This window comes from Antechinus flavipes, chromosome 4, assembly GCF_016432865.1.
Source record: "Antechinus flavipes isolate AdamAnt ecotype Samford, QLD, Australia chromosome 4, AdamAnt_v2, whole genome shotgun sequence".
In the NCBI taxonomy this organism is placed as follows: Eukaryota; Metazoa; Chordata; class Mammalia; order Dasyuromorphia; family Dasyuridae; genus Antechinus; species Antechinus flavipes.
Genome location: NC_067401.1, coordinates 348,184,519 through 348,202,604, shown reverse-complemented (window position 1 = coordinate 348,202,604; position 18,086 = coordinate 348,184,519). Strand labels below are relative to the sequence as shown.

The 18,086-nt window shown below is 34.9% G+C and overlaps 1 protein-coding gene across 1 annotated transcript in view; it reads right to left on the bottom strand.

The window, feature by feature from the left end:
- SYNJ2 (synaptojanin 2) overlaps positions 1-18,086 on the bottom strand; it is a 134,190-nt gene that overhangs the window by 12,970 nt on the left and 103,134 nt on the right. Inside the window, exons 16-22 of the mRNA XM_051998026.1 lie at positions 16,563-16,721; positions 13,549-13,705; positions 10,969-11,086; positions 6,694-6,912; positions 5,178-5,256; positions 748-916; positions 124-297 (exon numbers count right to left, since the gene is read on the bottom strand). Coding sequence (XP_051853986.1) covers positions 124-297; positions 748-916; positions 5,178-5,256; positions 6,694-6,912; positions 10,969-11,086; positions 13,549-13,705; positions 16,563-16,721 — 1,075 coding nt within the window. The remainder of the gene's footprint in view (positions 1-123; positions 298-747; positions 917-5,177; positions 5,257-6,693; positions 6,913-10,968; positions 11,087-13,548; positions 13,706-16,562; positions 16,722-18,086) is intronic.

Below are 18,086 nucleotides of genomic sequence, written 5' to 3'. Positions count from 1 at the left end.
GTTCTGGCAGACTTCTTTTGGCATTTTACTCTCTGAAATTAGGAAATGGCAGCCTGAGAAAGAGAAACTATAACCCAAGACCAGAGTGTCCCAAGGACTGGACAGAAAGGTCCTCCAAGCTACCTTTGTATGGGCGAGATTTCTTTTTAGTCAATGCTGGAGACTTGCTGGGAGGTGCTCCTGCTGTGGAAGAGCCTGAGGCTTCCAAATAATCATCCCCTGACAATTCTGTGTCAGTGAGGAAAGTGGGCTGTTGTTCATCGATCAAATAGTCCTCATCCTCATCAAGAATGTCTCCTACAAAGAGAAAACAAAACAATCTCTAAGATGAAAGGAGCTCATTTCATTTTTTGCAACAGAACTCATTTCAACTTTAAGGCCAGTTTTCTATATACATACAGTTTGAGGAAACTTCCAAAACACACATAACTACATTTGAAACTACTACAGTACTGCTTATTGTGACTATCAAATTACCATACACACCTCCTACAGCTCTAAACTACAGAACCTCAACGTGGTTTTTGGAATCTTCCAAGATGTGTCTATGTATATGACACAATTCCTACACATGGACATTGGTTGTTCCTATCACTAAGGAAATAAGAATAACCCAAAGAGATTATAAAAAAACAACAACAAGAAAACTCTTTACTTCTTGATTCTATCCAACCTCCAATTTTAAAGTTGGGATTGTTTTTCCTTCCCCACCACTGCCCATAAGGAGGTCACTGGATAGCTGCTAACCTTCTGATTCATAGTCCAAACTGGAGAAGTCAAAGTTTTCTTCTAACAAACAGGAATTGGCCGTGGGGGACATAGATACAATGCTATCTCGTTTCCGGACAATTTCTTCTTGAAGACCTTTTAGCCAATCCTTTGTTTTTGGTCTGATCTTCACTGCCCTACCTTTTACCTGAAAAAGCAGGAAGATATTAAACATGTTAGTTTTTAGGGAAAGAAGGAAGGGAATAAATATTTATTAAGCACCTACTCTGTGTCAGGCATTGTGCTAAGTGTTTGGCAAACATCTCATTTTTATCCTCACAACAACCCTAAAAAGAAGGTACTTAAATAAGTCCCATTTTCTAGCTGAGGAAACTAGGCCAGAGGTTAAGTGAATACAGAAAGAAGTTAAATGAATTTATCACAAATGTGTCACACTAAATCAGATTTCATTTTATTATTGTTATTATTTTATTTTTCCCCAATTACATGTAAAAAAAAAACCAACGCAATTTTTAGCACTCATTTTTAAAAATTTTGTGTTCCAAATTCTTTCTTCCCCTCCCCCACATTGAGAAAGTAAATAATTTGATACAAGTTATACACATGTAATCATGTAAAACATACTTACATATTAGTCACATTGTAAATGAAAACAGACAAAAAAGGCAAAAAAAAAAAGTATGCTTAGTATATGCAGACTCTTATCACTTCTTGCTGTGGGTATGGATAGCATTTTTCAACTTAAGTCCTTCAGAATTTCTTGTATCGTTATTATATTGCCAAAAATTGCTATATTATTCACTGATCATTCAGTATTGTTACTATGTAAAAATGATACCCTAGTTCTGTTCATTTCACTTTGCAAAAGGTAATGTTAAATCTTTCCAGGTTTTTTTGAGAGCATATTGCTTATCATTTGTTACAATAAACAATATTCCATTACAATCATATTATAATTTGTTTAGCCATTTCCCAATTATTGGACATTCTTTAAATTTCTAATTCTTTGCCACCAGAAAAAAACTGCTTTAATATTTTTGTACATATAGGTCCTTTTATTGGGATACGGAATCATAGTATTTGCTGTGTCAAAGAATATGCATTGCTTTACAGAATGGTTGAATCAATTCAAAATTCCACCATTAGTGGAGCATAAATGCATCAATTTACCCAAAACCCCTCCAATATTTATCTTTTTTTTTTTTGGCTGGGGGGGGGGGGGGGGGGGGGGGGGGGGGGGGGGAAGGTGTGCAAGGCAATTGAGGTTGTGACTTACCCAGTATCACATAAGCTAGTAAGTGTTAAGTGTTTGAAATCATATTTGAACTCAAATCCTTCTGACTTGAGAGCTGGTGCTCTGTCCACTGTGCCACCTATAGCTGCCCCACAATTTTTTTTTCTTTTTCTGTCAGGTTAAGTCAAGCTGACACTTGTGAGGTGGTACTTTAGAATTGTTTTATTCATCTGCAGCTCTCCAAACAATAGTAGAAATGGGGCTTTCTAACCCTATCTGTAAACTTGGTTTTTATTTTATAATGATAGTTTTTCAAAATTTCTATGTACTTTATGCATTTAAAAACATTATCCCAAGAAGGAATATAAAGGCTTCACCAGATAGCCAAAGGGGTCCATGAAACAAGAAAAGTTAAGAATCATGCTCTACACGCTGATTTCAGAAAAACTTGGAAAGATTTGCATGAATAGATGCAGAGTGAAATAAGCAGAACTAGGAGAACATCGTACACAGTAATAACAAAGTTGTACGACGACTAATTGTGAATGACTTGGCTGTTCTCCCAAGACTATCTCAAAAGACTCATGATAAAAAATGCTATTTGCCTCTAAAGAATGAATTGGTATGAGTCTGAATATAGGCATATTATTTTTCCACTTTCTTTTTTTCTTTTTCTGCTTCAAGTTTTCTTCCAAAAAATGTCTATGGAAATATTTTGCATGACTACACATGTACCACCTATATCAAATTGCTAACTGTCTCAAGAGAGGGGAGAAAGGAAAAAAGGAGAGAGAGAATTTGGAATTCAAGATTAAAAAAAAAAAGGAATGTTAAAATTGTTTTTACATGTAGTTGTGGAAGAAATAAAATATTACTTTAAAAAAGGAATACTTTAAATTCTAAAATATTTACATGCAATGGGAAGCTGAAGAATAGGTAACATTTCAGTTAAATCAAGATATTTAGATCCTAACTGAACCTCAGCATAAGGAAAAAAGTGTTGAACAGAAAAGGTTACAACAGCATTTTTGTAGTAGCAAAAAATGGGAACCAAGTAGGCACCCATCAATTGGGAAGTGATCAAAAAGGAAATAAATGGAATAGATGAAAAAATAAATATATTAGTGTTGTCAGAAAGGATAGTCATGAAGTATTCAAAACAAGCACTTTCTTCTCTTTTTGTATTCCTGGTGTTTAGCACCTGCATAAAAACTGCTTAATATATGTTTACTGATTGACTGATGTGAGAAGATGTGTATAAAGTGATGTTGTACAAAGCAAGAATCAGGAGAACAGGAAAAAATGATTACAAGAATATAAGTGAAATTTACACTTCAAGGCAGCTTAATTGTAATGACCAATCTCAATCCTGGAGAACAAGATAATGAAATGCATTTCCCTCCTCTAAGTGGAGATGTGTATATCAGACAAGGATGCAATGATGTTTAGTTTTATTTATTTATTTTTATTTTGCAAAACTTGAGCAAATAATCTCATCTCTGTCTTCTTCAACTCTATGCTACTGACTACTTCCTTCTTCAGGATTCTTCTTTCATTTCAGAGATACCAAATCCTTTTCTTACCTTTACTACCAGCCTTTCCTTCCTGACATGGGCTTAAGTCCACAAAGTTTAGATCTCTATCCTGTTTTCTTCTTCCTACTATACTCTCCTCTTTCACAAATCTTATTTATTCCCATTATCTTCAAGCAGCATCTCTCTGCAAATGATTGACAAACGATTATCTTCAATCTTGGCCTTATCCCCAAGTAGTTGACCTGCAACTCTAGACATGCTAGACACCTTCCCTTGGATATTTCATTAGTCAGTGGGTCAATGTATCTAAAAATGGAAATTATCTTTCATCAAAAACCTTCTTCCTAAATGATTTTCCAATTTATGTCTATGGCACCACCATTTGGTTTTCCATGTTTGAAACTTTGTGTCATCTTTGATTTCTCTCACCTAGCATGTCTAGTCGATTGTCAAATTTTATCATCTTTGCCAATTTTTCTAGCATCCTTCTCTATGGCTCCCCCTTTGTCCCCACTCTATCCTAATTCTCATGACCACCTACTTGAACTATTGAAATAGCTTTGTTTATTCCCACCTTCTTTATTCCATCCTACATACAGCTGCCAAAATGATCTTTCTAAAGCTAATCCTGCTCAAAAAGATTCAATGATTGGCTTCCTATTGCCTTTAAGATTAAAAAATGTAAATTCTTCACTGGACATTTAAATTCTTCAGAATCTGGCTCCACATTAGCTTTCAAGATTCATGACCTATTATTCCCCATCACTTAAGCTAAGATCTAGCCAAATTGATCTATGAGGTGTTCCTTCACATATAACATTCCATCTTTCTTCTCCACCTTAGAATGTGTACTCTCTTTTCCTGTTGGCCTCTTAGCATCCTTAGATTCCTTCAATTTTCAGCTCAGTTAACTCCTACATGAGGTCTTTGAACTTAGGAGATTCAAAAGAAGCTCAGAGCTTATAGTGCTCTCTCTCTGAAATTACTCTATCACCTCATCTGTGTACATGCTGTCTCCCCCAATACAATGTGAAATCCTTGAGTAGAGATAATTTCGTTTCCCTTTCTATCCCCTCACAAGATAACGGGCACATGCTAGATGTTTATTAAATACTTATCAAGTTGATTGTTCAATAGCTCTAAATCACTTGAGTAAACTTTGTAGTAAAGGAGTGCAAGGCTGTCCAAAATGTAAGCACCACCCAGTTTTTCCAATATTCTCTCACATCACTCCTCTATCAGTGTGCTCTATGTTGTTCAAACTGAAACTTTATATTTCCGCTATGGCACATCCCATTTATGTGCCTTCAATCATGTAATTCCTCATGTCTAGATTGCTCTGTCCCTTATTCCTGACAAATGACAAATTCCTACCATTTAATGTATAACACACTCAGCAAGAATAAGCTCAAAAAAAAAAAAAAAAGCAGATTCCTGTGTAAAGAATTGTAGATGAAGGTCACTTAGGCAGCTCAGTGGAAAATTTATGTCTTAGTTGTGTGACCTGAGGTGAGGCATTTAAACTCACCTAGTAAGCTTTGGTTAAGTAAAGAAGCCATTGTTCATTACTGAGGTAAGGGAATAGTTACTCTTATAAGCCCAAAAGATGGAAAAAATAATGGGAGGAAATATCACACACAGAAATCTATAGGCTATAGACCCTCCCCACAGAGATTTACCTTCATACCATCCACATCTAAGACATTAAGGGCTGACCGGCTATCTGCAAAAGTCACCAACATTTGCCCTTGATTGATCCTAGAAAGAAGTGACACAAACAAAAGGAGTTTATAAGATGAATGAAAAAAAAGGGCAGAACTAGCTGCCGAATCAAGTTCCAGTTTAATCTCTGACCTGAAAAAAAATTTTTTTTCTATTAATTTGTACTGTCACTTCATAAATTTTCTCCCCAATACAAGACTAGATTGTTAGGACAAGATAGCATAGGGAATGGATAAACAACCTTCCATTGTGGGAGAATGACTTGGGCTGTAAGTCTTGTGACTCAAATCACTTAAAAGCATTCAGTGCTCCAGATAATTCTCTAGGATTTTGCTAAATCTACAGAGGAGATTCCAATCTGTGTCAATAAAGGAAATTTCTTCCTTTAGAAATGGTCTTACAGCAATGAAATCAATCTGGTGCAAGCCTGGATTCCAGAGGATCATTTCTTAGGGAAGAGGGTTTGATACATGGGAGACAATGAGCAGGGAAGGAAAAGCACAGTATAGAGAGGAAGAAGAGAAGGAAAATAGAAATGAGGGGAAAAGGAAGAAAGATAAGGAATGAAGGGGACCAGGGGAGAACAAAGAGGAAAGGGACAAGGCCAGAGAAAAGAGGAAGGAAAAACAGAAGTTGAAGAGGAAGGGAAAGAGAAGGCAGAAGAAGAAGCAGACAAGAAATGGGAAAAGAGGATTTCCAAGGATATTGAGATTTTCTGAACATAAATGAGGTATACACAAAGACCCAAAGCAGTATGAAAGAGATAACTTTAAAAGGTTAGAGAGGAAAGAGTCTCTATTCTAATATTGGTAATCAGGGCAAGGAAAAAGGACCTATAATATAGGCAATTGAGTCTGGCATGAGGGAGGCATACAGCCTGAGATCCACAATGAAAAAAAAATGTACTTTTCAAATCATAGATTCCTATGTAAGGACTGGGGAAAAAAGATTGCAGAAGGCAAATATATTATTCTTATTAGATAAAATTTTCCAGATGGAGAGAAAACAAAACAAATAAATAAATCACCTAACATTTAAAGATAAGACCTAGCATGTAAGTTAAATCAGGAAAAAGGAGATGAAGAATAGAAGATCAATATATATTCCAACAGATAGCCTGTATAGCCATGACTCATTCTTAAGACAACAGTAAACTTGTAAACATCCTATTTATGTTGTTGTTAAACTCATTAATCTTGTTCCTTAAGATATATAATAATCAATCTTTCTTTTAAGCCTCAAAAAGGGTTCAATGCTACTTTGGGGGAAAGGGGAAGAGGAATTAGAGAAAAGAATGTGGCCCTATTTTCTCCCTTAATTCTAGGCTGAATGGCCAAGGAGAAGGCAGAAAATAAGAGAGAGGGAAAAAATTAATAGGTTAAATCCTGCTCTTGCCAAGAATAGAAATGAGTGGTCCCCTATCGAGTACCAGGATGGCCAACACACATAGATTTAGCCTTCATCAGTTTTTACCTGACAAGAATTATGGTCCCATAATTCCCTAAGGTTTGCATAAGCTCGGCCCGCAAATCCTCAGGGAACTCATTTTTTTCTTCTAGAGTTGGTGATTGTAAGTTTACTACCACTGTAGCATCCAGGGGTCCTTGGAAAGATGACACTTCCTGGAAGACTCTCTCCCGGGCATCTACATCCACTTCTTGGACTTCCACTTCCACAACTGCCAACACGGGCCTATAAAACACACAGACAAGATAATACAAAGGTGACTTCAAGGAAAGAAACTCATTGAACAGAATACTGCTAAAGAAGTGCAGTCTTATTGCCCGGACAAATTTAAATCCCAACCATTTGTCCCTAAGATAGGGACCCCCCCCCCCCTTGACTTTTCTATTTTGTGGATGAGTAAGTTTTTTTGTTTTCATTTTTTGGTGGAAGAGGATGTGGAAGAAGAATATTACTGCTCTTTAATTATTTAGTCAGCCCTTAGAAGATAATCATCTCAGCTGGATCTTAATGACTGTTTAATTATGGAGGACTATAACTTAAGCTTAGCCAACCTAGTGTTTAGCTGCTTATGGACAAAATGAAGGACTTTGCATTTGGGTAGTGAAGGAAAGGTATACCCTCCTCATTTTCAATTAAGAAATAAATTGGTGATACTTAACTGAGAAATGGCAGGTAGGTGAGGCAGAGTACCTGCCCTGGAATCAAAAAGACTCATTTTCCTGAACTCAAATGTGGCTTCAGACTATGTGTGACTCTGCACAAGTCATTTAACCCTGTTTGCCTCAGTTTCCTCATCTGTCAAATGAGCTAGAAAAGGCAATAGCAAATCTCTCCAGTGTTTGTTTTTTTTTTTTTTTTTTTTTTGGCCAAGAAAACTCCAAATGAGTTTACAAAGAATTGGATATGACTGAAATGACTAAACAACAATAACAACTGAGGGACAGACCAGACCAAGGGAAAAGGGTGGCAGAAGTACTGATATTCACACTTCCAGTCATAGGATTGAGTACTAGAAAGGCACTCAGGGAGAATCTTTCACTTCACCAAACTACCAAAAAATTTCAACTAGTTATCACTAGAAAGTGAATTGTCCTTTTTGCCCTTTCTTAAATTGCATATGTTTAACGTATATTGGATTACTTGTTCTCTAAGGGAGGAGTTGAGAGAGAGGGAGAAAAAATTTGAAACACAAAGTTTTGCAAGGGTGAATGCTGAAAACTATGCATCTATGAAATAAAAAGCAAAAAAAAGAACACCTTCTTGATATCAAAACATCAAAGAAATGTTATTTAGTGTTGATTAGGCTGAATGGCTAAGATCAACTAATTGTTATTATATCATTATTTTAATTGAGCCAGGGCTATCTTGTTTTAGGTGCTTACTCTTCCCGTGCAGATGGCAACTTCTCCCCACCCTCCAACCTTGCTTGCCACCTCCACCCCCACCCTGCAAGACTTCTCATCCTGTGGGATTCTTAAGTGTCTTCCATAGATCCTCCATAGAAGATCTATTCAAGACATTAGTCATTCTCCTTTTTCAGAAAAGCATTTTCAGGAATATAAATATACTGCATGTGTGATCCATTTCTCACAATGCATTCCAATTCAATAAACTCAAGGAACTTTTTGTTCTTAAATTTTATGAGGATGAAAAATTCACAAAAGGCTATTTAAAATAATATTTATGCTATCACATTTAGGAAACAGCACAACCATCTTTTGTTTTAACTGGTAGCTTTGAAATTAAGACATTTATGAAAGCTTGCAAATAATTTGGATGCCATTGATTCAGATGTGTTTCAATAAGATTTTAGGGGAAAGGATGAACTTAGAGCAAAAATGAGTGTTCCCAAACACAAATTTAGAGTAGGTTAGAATTGGAAGCTAGCTCAAAGGCCATCCAATCCAATCTTGTTAAAGCCCAGGAACTATAAAAGACATGCTCTTGTTCATCCAGTAATTAAGCATTAGAGACATCTAGGGTTCTTTCCACTATATTATTTTAAAACCACTTTAGCAGCACCTAAATAATTTATTAATTTTATCTTTTTATGAGAGCACATACAAACCTCTTAGGCATTAGCTTTAGTTATGTGAAAGAAAGAAATCTACTTATTTTTTTAAAGGGAAGGGAAGTGAAAATTCCCAAAAACGTAGGTATAAATAGATTATGGTATTATTTCCAATCATGATCTATATTCAGGAAGTAGTCCATGAGATTTTGCCCAGAAAATGTATGACTAGAAAGAGATGTGTTGGTTATATATAGTGAGCATAAGGGGATAAATAGTCAGTCTGAATTGCCCTAATGCCTTCAAAATATAACTGAGGTATCCAACTAAAAAAACCTAGAAAAGGAACAAATTTAAAATTCTCAATTAAACATCAAATTGGAAATCCTGAAAATCAAAGGAGAGATGAATAAAACTGAAAGAAAACAATAAATAAAACTAGGAGTTTGTTTTATTAAAAAAAAACATAATAAAATATATGATAAATCATTGGTTAATTTGATTTAAAAGAAAAAACAATAGTATCAAAAATGAAAAGGAGGAATTTTACCAATGTGGGAAAAATTGATTAGGAGCTATTTTGCCCAATTATATGACAAAAAAAATCTGACAATCTAAGAGAAGTGGATGAATATTTTTTTTTCTATTTTAAATTTTTATTTAATCATTACTTTATATTGACAGAATCCATGCCAGGGTAATTTTTTTACAACATTATCCCTTGCACTCATTTCTGTTCCGATTTTTCCCCTCCCTTCCTCTACCCCCTCCCTAGATGGCAAGCAGTCCTATATATGTTGGATATGTTGCAGTATATCCTAGATACAATATATGTTTGCAGAACCGAACAGTTCTCTTGTTGCACAGGGAGAATTGGATTCAGAAGGTATAAATAACCCGGGAAGAAAAACAAAAATGTAGATAGTTCACATTCGTTTCCCAGTGTTCTTTCTTTGGGTGTAGCTGCTTTTGTCCGTCATTTATCAATTGAAACTCGGGTCTCTTTGTCAAAGAAATCCAGAGAAGTGGATGAATATTTACAAAAATATAAACTGATTAGATTTACCAGAAAAAGAAATAGACACAAAATATAATTGAGTATATGTATATTGAAGACCTATGTGGGACACAGACAAAATATCATGGATGAGAAAAGTCTGGATGGAATGCGATATACTCAGAGGAAATATGTAAATTAATTTGATCAGATCCAATTAAAGCATTAAATATCCAATAATTAAATATTTTTCAATAATTCAGATTGTTCTTTTCCCACGCTAGTCTGAATTACTGAAAAATCATCTGTTCTAGGAAACATAACAAGTTCCTTATCATAAATTTTAGGCTCCAGCTTCTTTGATATTCCAACAATTAGCATTATCTCTAAATTGTACCAAAGAACAAAGGAATCAAAGGAAATACAAATAAAGTCAACTGAGCAAGCATCTGGAGGTAGGAAAGAGATTGTTACAGCCAAAGCACGCAAAGGAAATTACTACTGACAGAAACCATTCTAAAAACTTTTATGTATATAAATATATATGTAACTAAATATACCTCTAAATATTAATATACATATCAAAACTCTATTTCAAGGCAGTCAAAAAAAATAAACAGGTGTCTAATAAGGGTGACTTCATATTACTTTAACTGTACTGAAAGTCAACACATTTTTTAAATCACCAACTCACTTTCTTTTTTGGTTCCAGTCCTTGTAGAGCATGTGTTCTTAATTAAGAACCTTGAATTTGAAAGGGGGAAAATAATTAACATCTTTCTATTTTCATAAACCTCTAAATGATATTCAATTATAAATGTGTATAACAAATCATTGTTTCGAGAAGGGGTCAACAGCCTTCACCTGGATTGCTAGAGGTGCCTAGGACCAAAAAAAGATTAAGAACCCTCGGCATAGAGGATGCTGCTGCTCTTGTATAATATTGTTTTTGTTACATTTCTAAGAATTTCTACTCTTTCCCTCTCATTTGCCTTCACCAACTATCTCCTTTGTACTAAAGACAAAAGACAAAGGACTGTACAAAAGACACACTTTCTTTTGTAGCCCATAGTATCCTCACATGTCAAACAGAGAACAATGTTTCTTTCTCTATGCATAAGGCCTCCAGCTGTGGGACAGCTGGCCAAGATGTAAGAGATCAGAACTGGCATTTTCAAATCATGTAAGAGACCACGACAAAGTCCAAGTACAAGCTATTAAAAATCTGAAGGTAAAATATTTTGAGACATCAGAGCCCCTGAAAGGACATTACCTGTGATCAGAAGCCTGAAGTTCTGCTCGACCATAGTACATAAGAGCACCAGGAGACCAGGTATGCTTGATTTTCGTGTCAACATTTAAATCATTGTCTAGAAGGTTGAGTTCTCCCGCTAAAAGGATATTCCATTTATGAAATGTGCAATTAAAAAAAATGTACATATATTCACACACACACACATACACACATACATTAAAATATAATACTTAAAAATAAATCCAAAATGAAGAAGATAATTGTATTTATGAATCCCTTCACTATTTCCAAAATACCTGGTGAGTTTATTTAGTCTTCACTTAGGAAATGAAATTATCATTCTCATCTTACAAGGCAGAAAACAAATACAGATCACTTATGATCTTCTGATTCCTCATATCTTTATATTCCATCACAGGTATTTCCCTTATTCTAGGAAGGTACTTTAGTTCTCTTAGTATCCTCTACTTCCATTGAAAATCTGTATGTATAATCCTACCCCACCAAAAAAAAAAATAACTATAGCTCTCTTTCTTCCTTTAACTGCTACTGTCTCTACTTTCTTAAGTAACACCTGTGGTATGGCTCAGACCGCTAAAGAAACTCTTCAAAGACTCCAGTGACTAAATTTCTAAATCACTAGAATAAAAGCTTCCACATATGTTCAACATGGCCAAAATGAAATTAATCTAATCCATAAAATCTGCCCCTCCTAACTTTTCAATTTTAGTAATGGTGTCTCTAACCTTTTAGACATACAGGCTAGAAGACAGATCATCATCTTGATTTCTTCTCCCACATCCCCTAAATCTGATTAGTTATCAATTGATTGTACCTCTATAAAATCCACATCATGACCAACCTCATTCAAAGCTCTTATTCTTCAATTCAAAGTCCTTATGCTTCCTCTTGACTACTGTTAATAGCCTACTAAATGATTTCCAGCTTCCCCAAACATCCTAAAAACATTTATAACAGCCAAAATAACTAATAAGTAAGTTTAATACGATTTCCTTGGTTAAAAATCTTTAGTAGCTCTTGATCATCTAGGAGATAAAATACAAAGTCTTAGCATCCAACATTGACTACTGAAATTTAAGATCTTTCACATAGTCTGGCTCTGACCTACTTTTACTGACATGTTACTTCCTTCTTCCCTTTCATGCACTTACTCAAACTGGATTCAACTGCCCTGTCTATGTTTGCAGGCTACACTCATTTTCTCCATATCTCTGGCTACAGGAATCTTTCCTTCCTTTTAAGGCCCACCTAAGAAGTTATTTTAAGATCCACTTAAGAAGATGCCTTGTCTGATACCCTTAGCAGAAAGCAATCTCTGCCTCACTTCCAATGCCATTAACTGCACTTTGCCTAGGCCCAAAATGACATTCTTCTTTGTATGATAATTATCTTTTGTATCTATTCCCTTCCTTATTAGATTGTAGCCTCCTAAGACGCTAGTAGCTGTTACTTTTCATTTTTTGATCCATAGTGCCTAGTATAGCATCTTCTTTAATACATATTTGTTTAATTGAATATGGTTTAAAAAAACAAACAAAAAAACCCAATACTAAGCTAACACCATCTCAAACTATTCATGCCGGCACATAAGTTCAAATTTGGGAGATGTGGGCTCACGCAGATATATTTATATTATAACAAAGGGCACCATGAATTTCAATATTGCTTGCATTTCTTTGTAGCATAAGTGGAATAAAATTCTTTTTAGGTCCATCAAGCTTATCATTCAAATTTGATGGTACCTTTCACTATATCAAGAGATTAAACATTTTGCTTAGGGAATAAACTTGGGAATGAAATTGCTCCGTGAGTCTGAGAATATTTATTCTGACAAGCCCCACTTCAAAGAGCTTGGCACAAGCTCTTGACACAACTGCTGAGTAAATATTAACTGACAGAAAATGGACTTTTTTTTATCTGAGTGTACACATTTCCTAGCACTGAATTCTAGCGTATTTCCCATGAGAGAAGCTTAGTTTGAGTATCTTGCTTGTTAAAAAGCATGTCCATTTCTCACAATTTTTATCCATCTTGAATGCCCAGCAGGGCACACAAGAAGTATCTGTTGAGTGCTGAAACAGTTAAACTGTCTACCCAGCTAAATCTTGACTTATGTTCATCTTTTCACTTTTGAATTGGCAGAATTTAGCCAAATAGAATAAGAAGGCAAAGATTTGAATGAGCTAGATAAAAGATGCATATGTAAATGCACGTGAAAGGGTAAAATTAAAGAGTGCCAAAGAAGGAGAAAGATGCAAAGTTACATCTTTTGAAATTAACATCCTCTTTCCTTGGACAGAATTAAAATGTGATGGCAGCACAATGAAAAATAAAAAAGTGTGGCAGCAGACCTCATGCCTTAAAGGAAGCCCAGGTGGAGATGGTCCAACATTATCTCCCAAAACTTAATGTCCAACGTAAGAGGCTTTGGATATTCTAGGCATGAGTTATGTATCTTTCACAACAAAAATCTGATATGATTTTTGGATAAAAGGGGTGCTTAGTGCCCATGAGACTGTTTAAAAAAACTATCACTCTGAGGTGCCCAACATTTCTAAGTCTTTCATTTTCACTGACCTGTTTTATCAAGAGGATGTTTCTTCCTCCACCATAGTACCCTGTCAGTCCAGGCTGGGGTACGACATTTATCACTTGTATCATAAGCTTCTGAGCCAACATCATATTTGTATGTGGGTCCAAAATTAATGGTACCTTCATGAAAATCCTTAAAGATCTATCAAGAAAAAAAAATCAAATTGCCATCTTAATTCTTCTAGATTTTCAAATGCAAAAATATTGTATTACCAAAACACTATATGTTAACTTAGCTTAATACAATCTTTACACTATGTTTATAAGTGCCTAAAAACAATGCTGAAAATGGGAATGGGAGCTTTAAAAAAATACAAAAGCAAAAAATGTTGTCCAATGGATTAAATGTTTCAATAAGTTAAAATTGCTAATAATAATGAATAACTAATATTAAATATAAAGTAAGTAGGCAAAATGCTGCAGTATAAGAAGTGCTGCTTTTGAAACTAAGGGACATGGTCCTAATACTTTCTCCCTAGGTAGCATTGGGCAAGCCACTGTATCTCTGTAAATTTCCTCCTCTGTAAAATGAAGATATTACCTCATTTAAGATTCCCCTCGGCTCTTTAGCCTTATGATCCTATTCTCTATTTCTGTGCCTTTCTTCAACATAAAGTTTCTCCTAACAATAGCAATGCTTGGGATATGGTGAGAGATGCTCATGTGTAACCTTATGACTTTCAGAGTTCACCAGACATGGAAATGGGAACGTAAAAAAAGTATTAGGCAATACCTATGGAATGGATTTCTTTATACATATAAAGCTCTTCACTATCAGTGCTGCTGATTAGGACAGACAGCATAGCAGGAAATTTCAGAGAAATCCCAATCTCATTATAGTTAATAAGTCAGTCTTCCATTTGAAAACTACTTATTGGGACCATTATCAGGTGGGACTCCATGAAACTTGTGCTTTCTGTTTTGGCCCATCCTACCAGAATAATAATAAAGGCTAACCTATGGCACATTTTACATATACTGTCTCTTTTGATCCTCTCCATATCCCTATTGTTATTCCTACTTTACAGATAAGGAAACAGAGACTATAAATATCTGAGGCCAGATTCAAACTCAATACACGTCTGGCATTCTATCCACTGTGTAACTTAACTGCCTTGATAATACTAATCAGTTATTGAAAAAGTTGAAAAGAAGAAAGATACTGAATGATAAAGAATTAACATTCCCTACATAATTCAGAATATCTACAGCATTTCTCTTACTGATATTCATGATTTAAGGAACCCCTGAAACATATACAGTCCTCTATGTCAGAAAACAGGAAGAGATTCAAATGATAATAGTATTATGTAGAATTGGGGAGACAAAAGGAAACAATGAAGTCTCCTACTCTAACTCCTTCATTTTCTAGACACAGAAAGTAAGGTTTAGAGACATTAACTGACTTAGTAGTAAAATAGCAGCACCATGATTCAAACTTTGGCCTTTTGCCTCCCAATATAGCATTCTTTCTATCATGCCATACTGTCTCCTCTAGACCAAATCTCTAGGCAAATGTATTTTGAAAACTGTTAGAAATATAGGTTAGCATTTTAAGTCCTAGGGGTGAAAACATTCCATTCCATTCCATCAATAAAATATCCCCTATGTCCATTCATGTATTATGAATGTATATAAAGTCATACTGAATACTGAATATATTCAGCCTCTACACACAAATACCAATTTTAATCAAAGCTCCCCAAATGGCACTATTTTATGACCCTTCTGCAGATGCACTCGTAGCTCAAGAGTCTCTATCCAAGTATGGAGAATTATTTATGGTCATTCTGATAGTTACAACAGACTTTAATAAAGTAGAACAAAATACCATGCTTGCTATGCCTATTTTTGAGACTTGCAGCATTATGAACTTTATTTTATTGGCAGCCAAAGCTAGTTTCCACTTGGACAAAAATTTCCCTGCTTAGCTGGAGTCAGAAGTAACTTTCTCTTTGTATAATTGTCAACTCTTCTTCAAAGTTCTCCAAAACGTATCCCTTCATTTGAAACTACTCTTTTTGATCTGGAAATGAATAATTTTTTTTTTTTGCTATGAGTCATATTACATTTGAATGAGAAGAGCAGGGTAGAGGAGGAATATGTGTCAGTATGAGTATATAACATAACCACAAATGCATTCATTTTTGTTGTTCAGTCATTTTCAATCTTGTCCAACTCTCTCTGAATCTATGTAGGGTTTTCTTGGCAAAGATACCAGTAGGGTTTGTCATTTCCTTCTCTAACTTATCTTATGCAGATAACATAGGTAAGCAGGGTTAAGTGACTTCCTCAGGGTCATATAGTTAGTAAATATTTAAGGCTGAATTTAAACATCTTCTGGACTCCAGGCCTGGAGATCTATCCATTGTACTACCCTAGTTCACGTATACTTTCTACTTAATTAGAAATACTTAGATTCATGGGGTTTAGGGCTGAAAGAGTCACCATCTAGTCTAACCTCCATTTATAAATAATGAACCTGAAATTCAGAGTCCAACATCTTCCTTCATTCCTCTCTAGGTTATATTCCTCCCTGTTCAGGTCTCTCTCTATAATATCCCAGAAACCCCTTCTACTCATGGAGACTCATTCTATCCCCAAAACAACTTCCTCCTCTGAGGTCTCTCCCTTAGATTGGCTGGACCCTCTCAAGGTCCCTTCAAGAACAAGTATCTTCATCTCTTTCCACTCTCATTCCCTTTTCAATTCTCTTTCATGGGTAGTCTTCTACTATTAGAATGTAAGCTCCTCGAGAGGAGGGACTGTTTACCAGATCTTAAAACAGTGACTGGTCTTTTTTGGCTTGCTATCACAGAGATACTAAAAGGCAAATAAAGGTTTTGAGCTTAGTTCCTCAGTCCCTAAAAGCCAGTACTATGCCAAGCTCATTAGAGTATAAAATCTCCTGTCTGATTATTCATTGCAATAAGTCAGTTCAAACTAGCTTTCAGGAATGAGTGTTCTAAAATAAAGTATCTAACCCCAAAGTGCCTTACTTTTCCGCTGGATTTCTGCAGTTGTAGCTGATCAAATTCTAGAAGTTTTTTCCAGTCTTGTCGTTTAACAAAATAGAAGACTTCTTCATAAGTAAGATCAATTCGATAATTGAAATCTCCACACCAGAATACATAGTCATGAGAAAAGACACTTCTTCCCTGGTTGTGTAAAAACAAACAAACAAACAAACTATTAAGAAAAGCATATTTTCATAGAAGTTGATACCAAAGGGAGGGCAGACACAGGAATATATTGTAAAATTGGTCAATCAAAATGGCACATAGAATCAGTCTCTTTAAAAATAAACAAAAGCAAAAACTTTTTTTTACTTCAAAAACCTAAATTTCCTTCTTAGATAATTCCAACTAAATGCTCTATTTTGGATTAGTTATCAAGTGTTTTGGAAATGAGTTTCAATTGCAAATGGAAAACATCTACAGCAATTTTAAAATTAATAATAAATACCTAGAAAACCCCAGAGATTCTACTAAAAAGCTATTAGAAATAATTCATAATTTCAGCAAAGTAGCAGGATACAAAATAAATCCCCATAAATCCTCAGCATTCTTATACACCACCAACAAAATCCAAGAGCAAGAGATACAAAGAGAAATTCCATTCAAAATAACTGTTGATAGCATAAAATATTTGGGAATCTACCTACCAAAGGAAAGTCAGGAATTATTTGAGCAAAATTACAAAAAAGTTTTCACACAAATAAAGTCAGACTTAAATAATTGGAAAAATATTAAGTGCTCTTGGATAGGCCGAGCGAATATAATAAAGATGACAATACTCCCTAAACTAATCTATTTATTTAGTGCTATACCAATCAGACTTCCAAGAAAATATTTTAATGATTTAGAAAAAATAACAACAAAATTCATATGGAACAATAAAAAGTCGAGAATCTCAAGGGAATTAATGAAAAAAAAAAATCAAATGAAGGTGGTCTAGCTGTACCTGATCTAAAATTATATTATAAAGCAGCAGTCACCAAAACCATTTGGTATTGGCTAAGAAATAGATTAGTTGATCAGTGGAAAAGGCTAGGTTCACAAGACAGAATAGTCAACTATAGCAATCTAGTCTTTGACAAACCCAAAGATTCTAACTTTTGGGATAAGATTTCATTATTTGATAAAAACTGCTGGGATAACTGGAAATTAGTATGGCAGAAATTAGGCAAGGACCCACACTTAACACCATATACCAAGATAAGATCAAAATGGGTCCATGACCTAGGCATAAAGAATGAGATTATAAATAAATTAGAGGAACATAGGATAGTTTATCTCTCAGACTTGTGGAAGAGAAAGAAATTTGTGACCAAAGATGAACTAGAGACCATTACCAATCACAAAATAGAAAATTTTGATTATATCAAATTAAAAAGCCTTTGTACAAACAGAACGAATGCAAACAAGATTAGTAGGGAAGCAACAAACTGGGAAAACATCTTTACAATTAAAGGTTCTGATAAAGGCCTCATTTCCAAAATATATAGAGAACTGACTCAAATT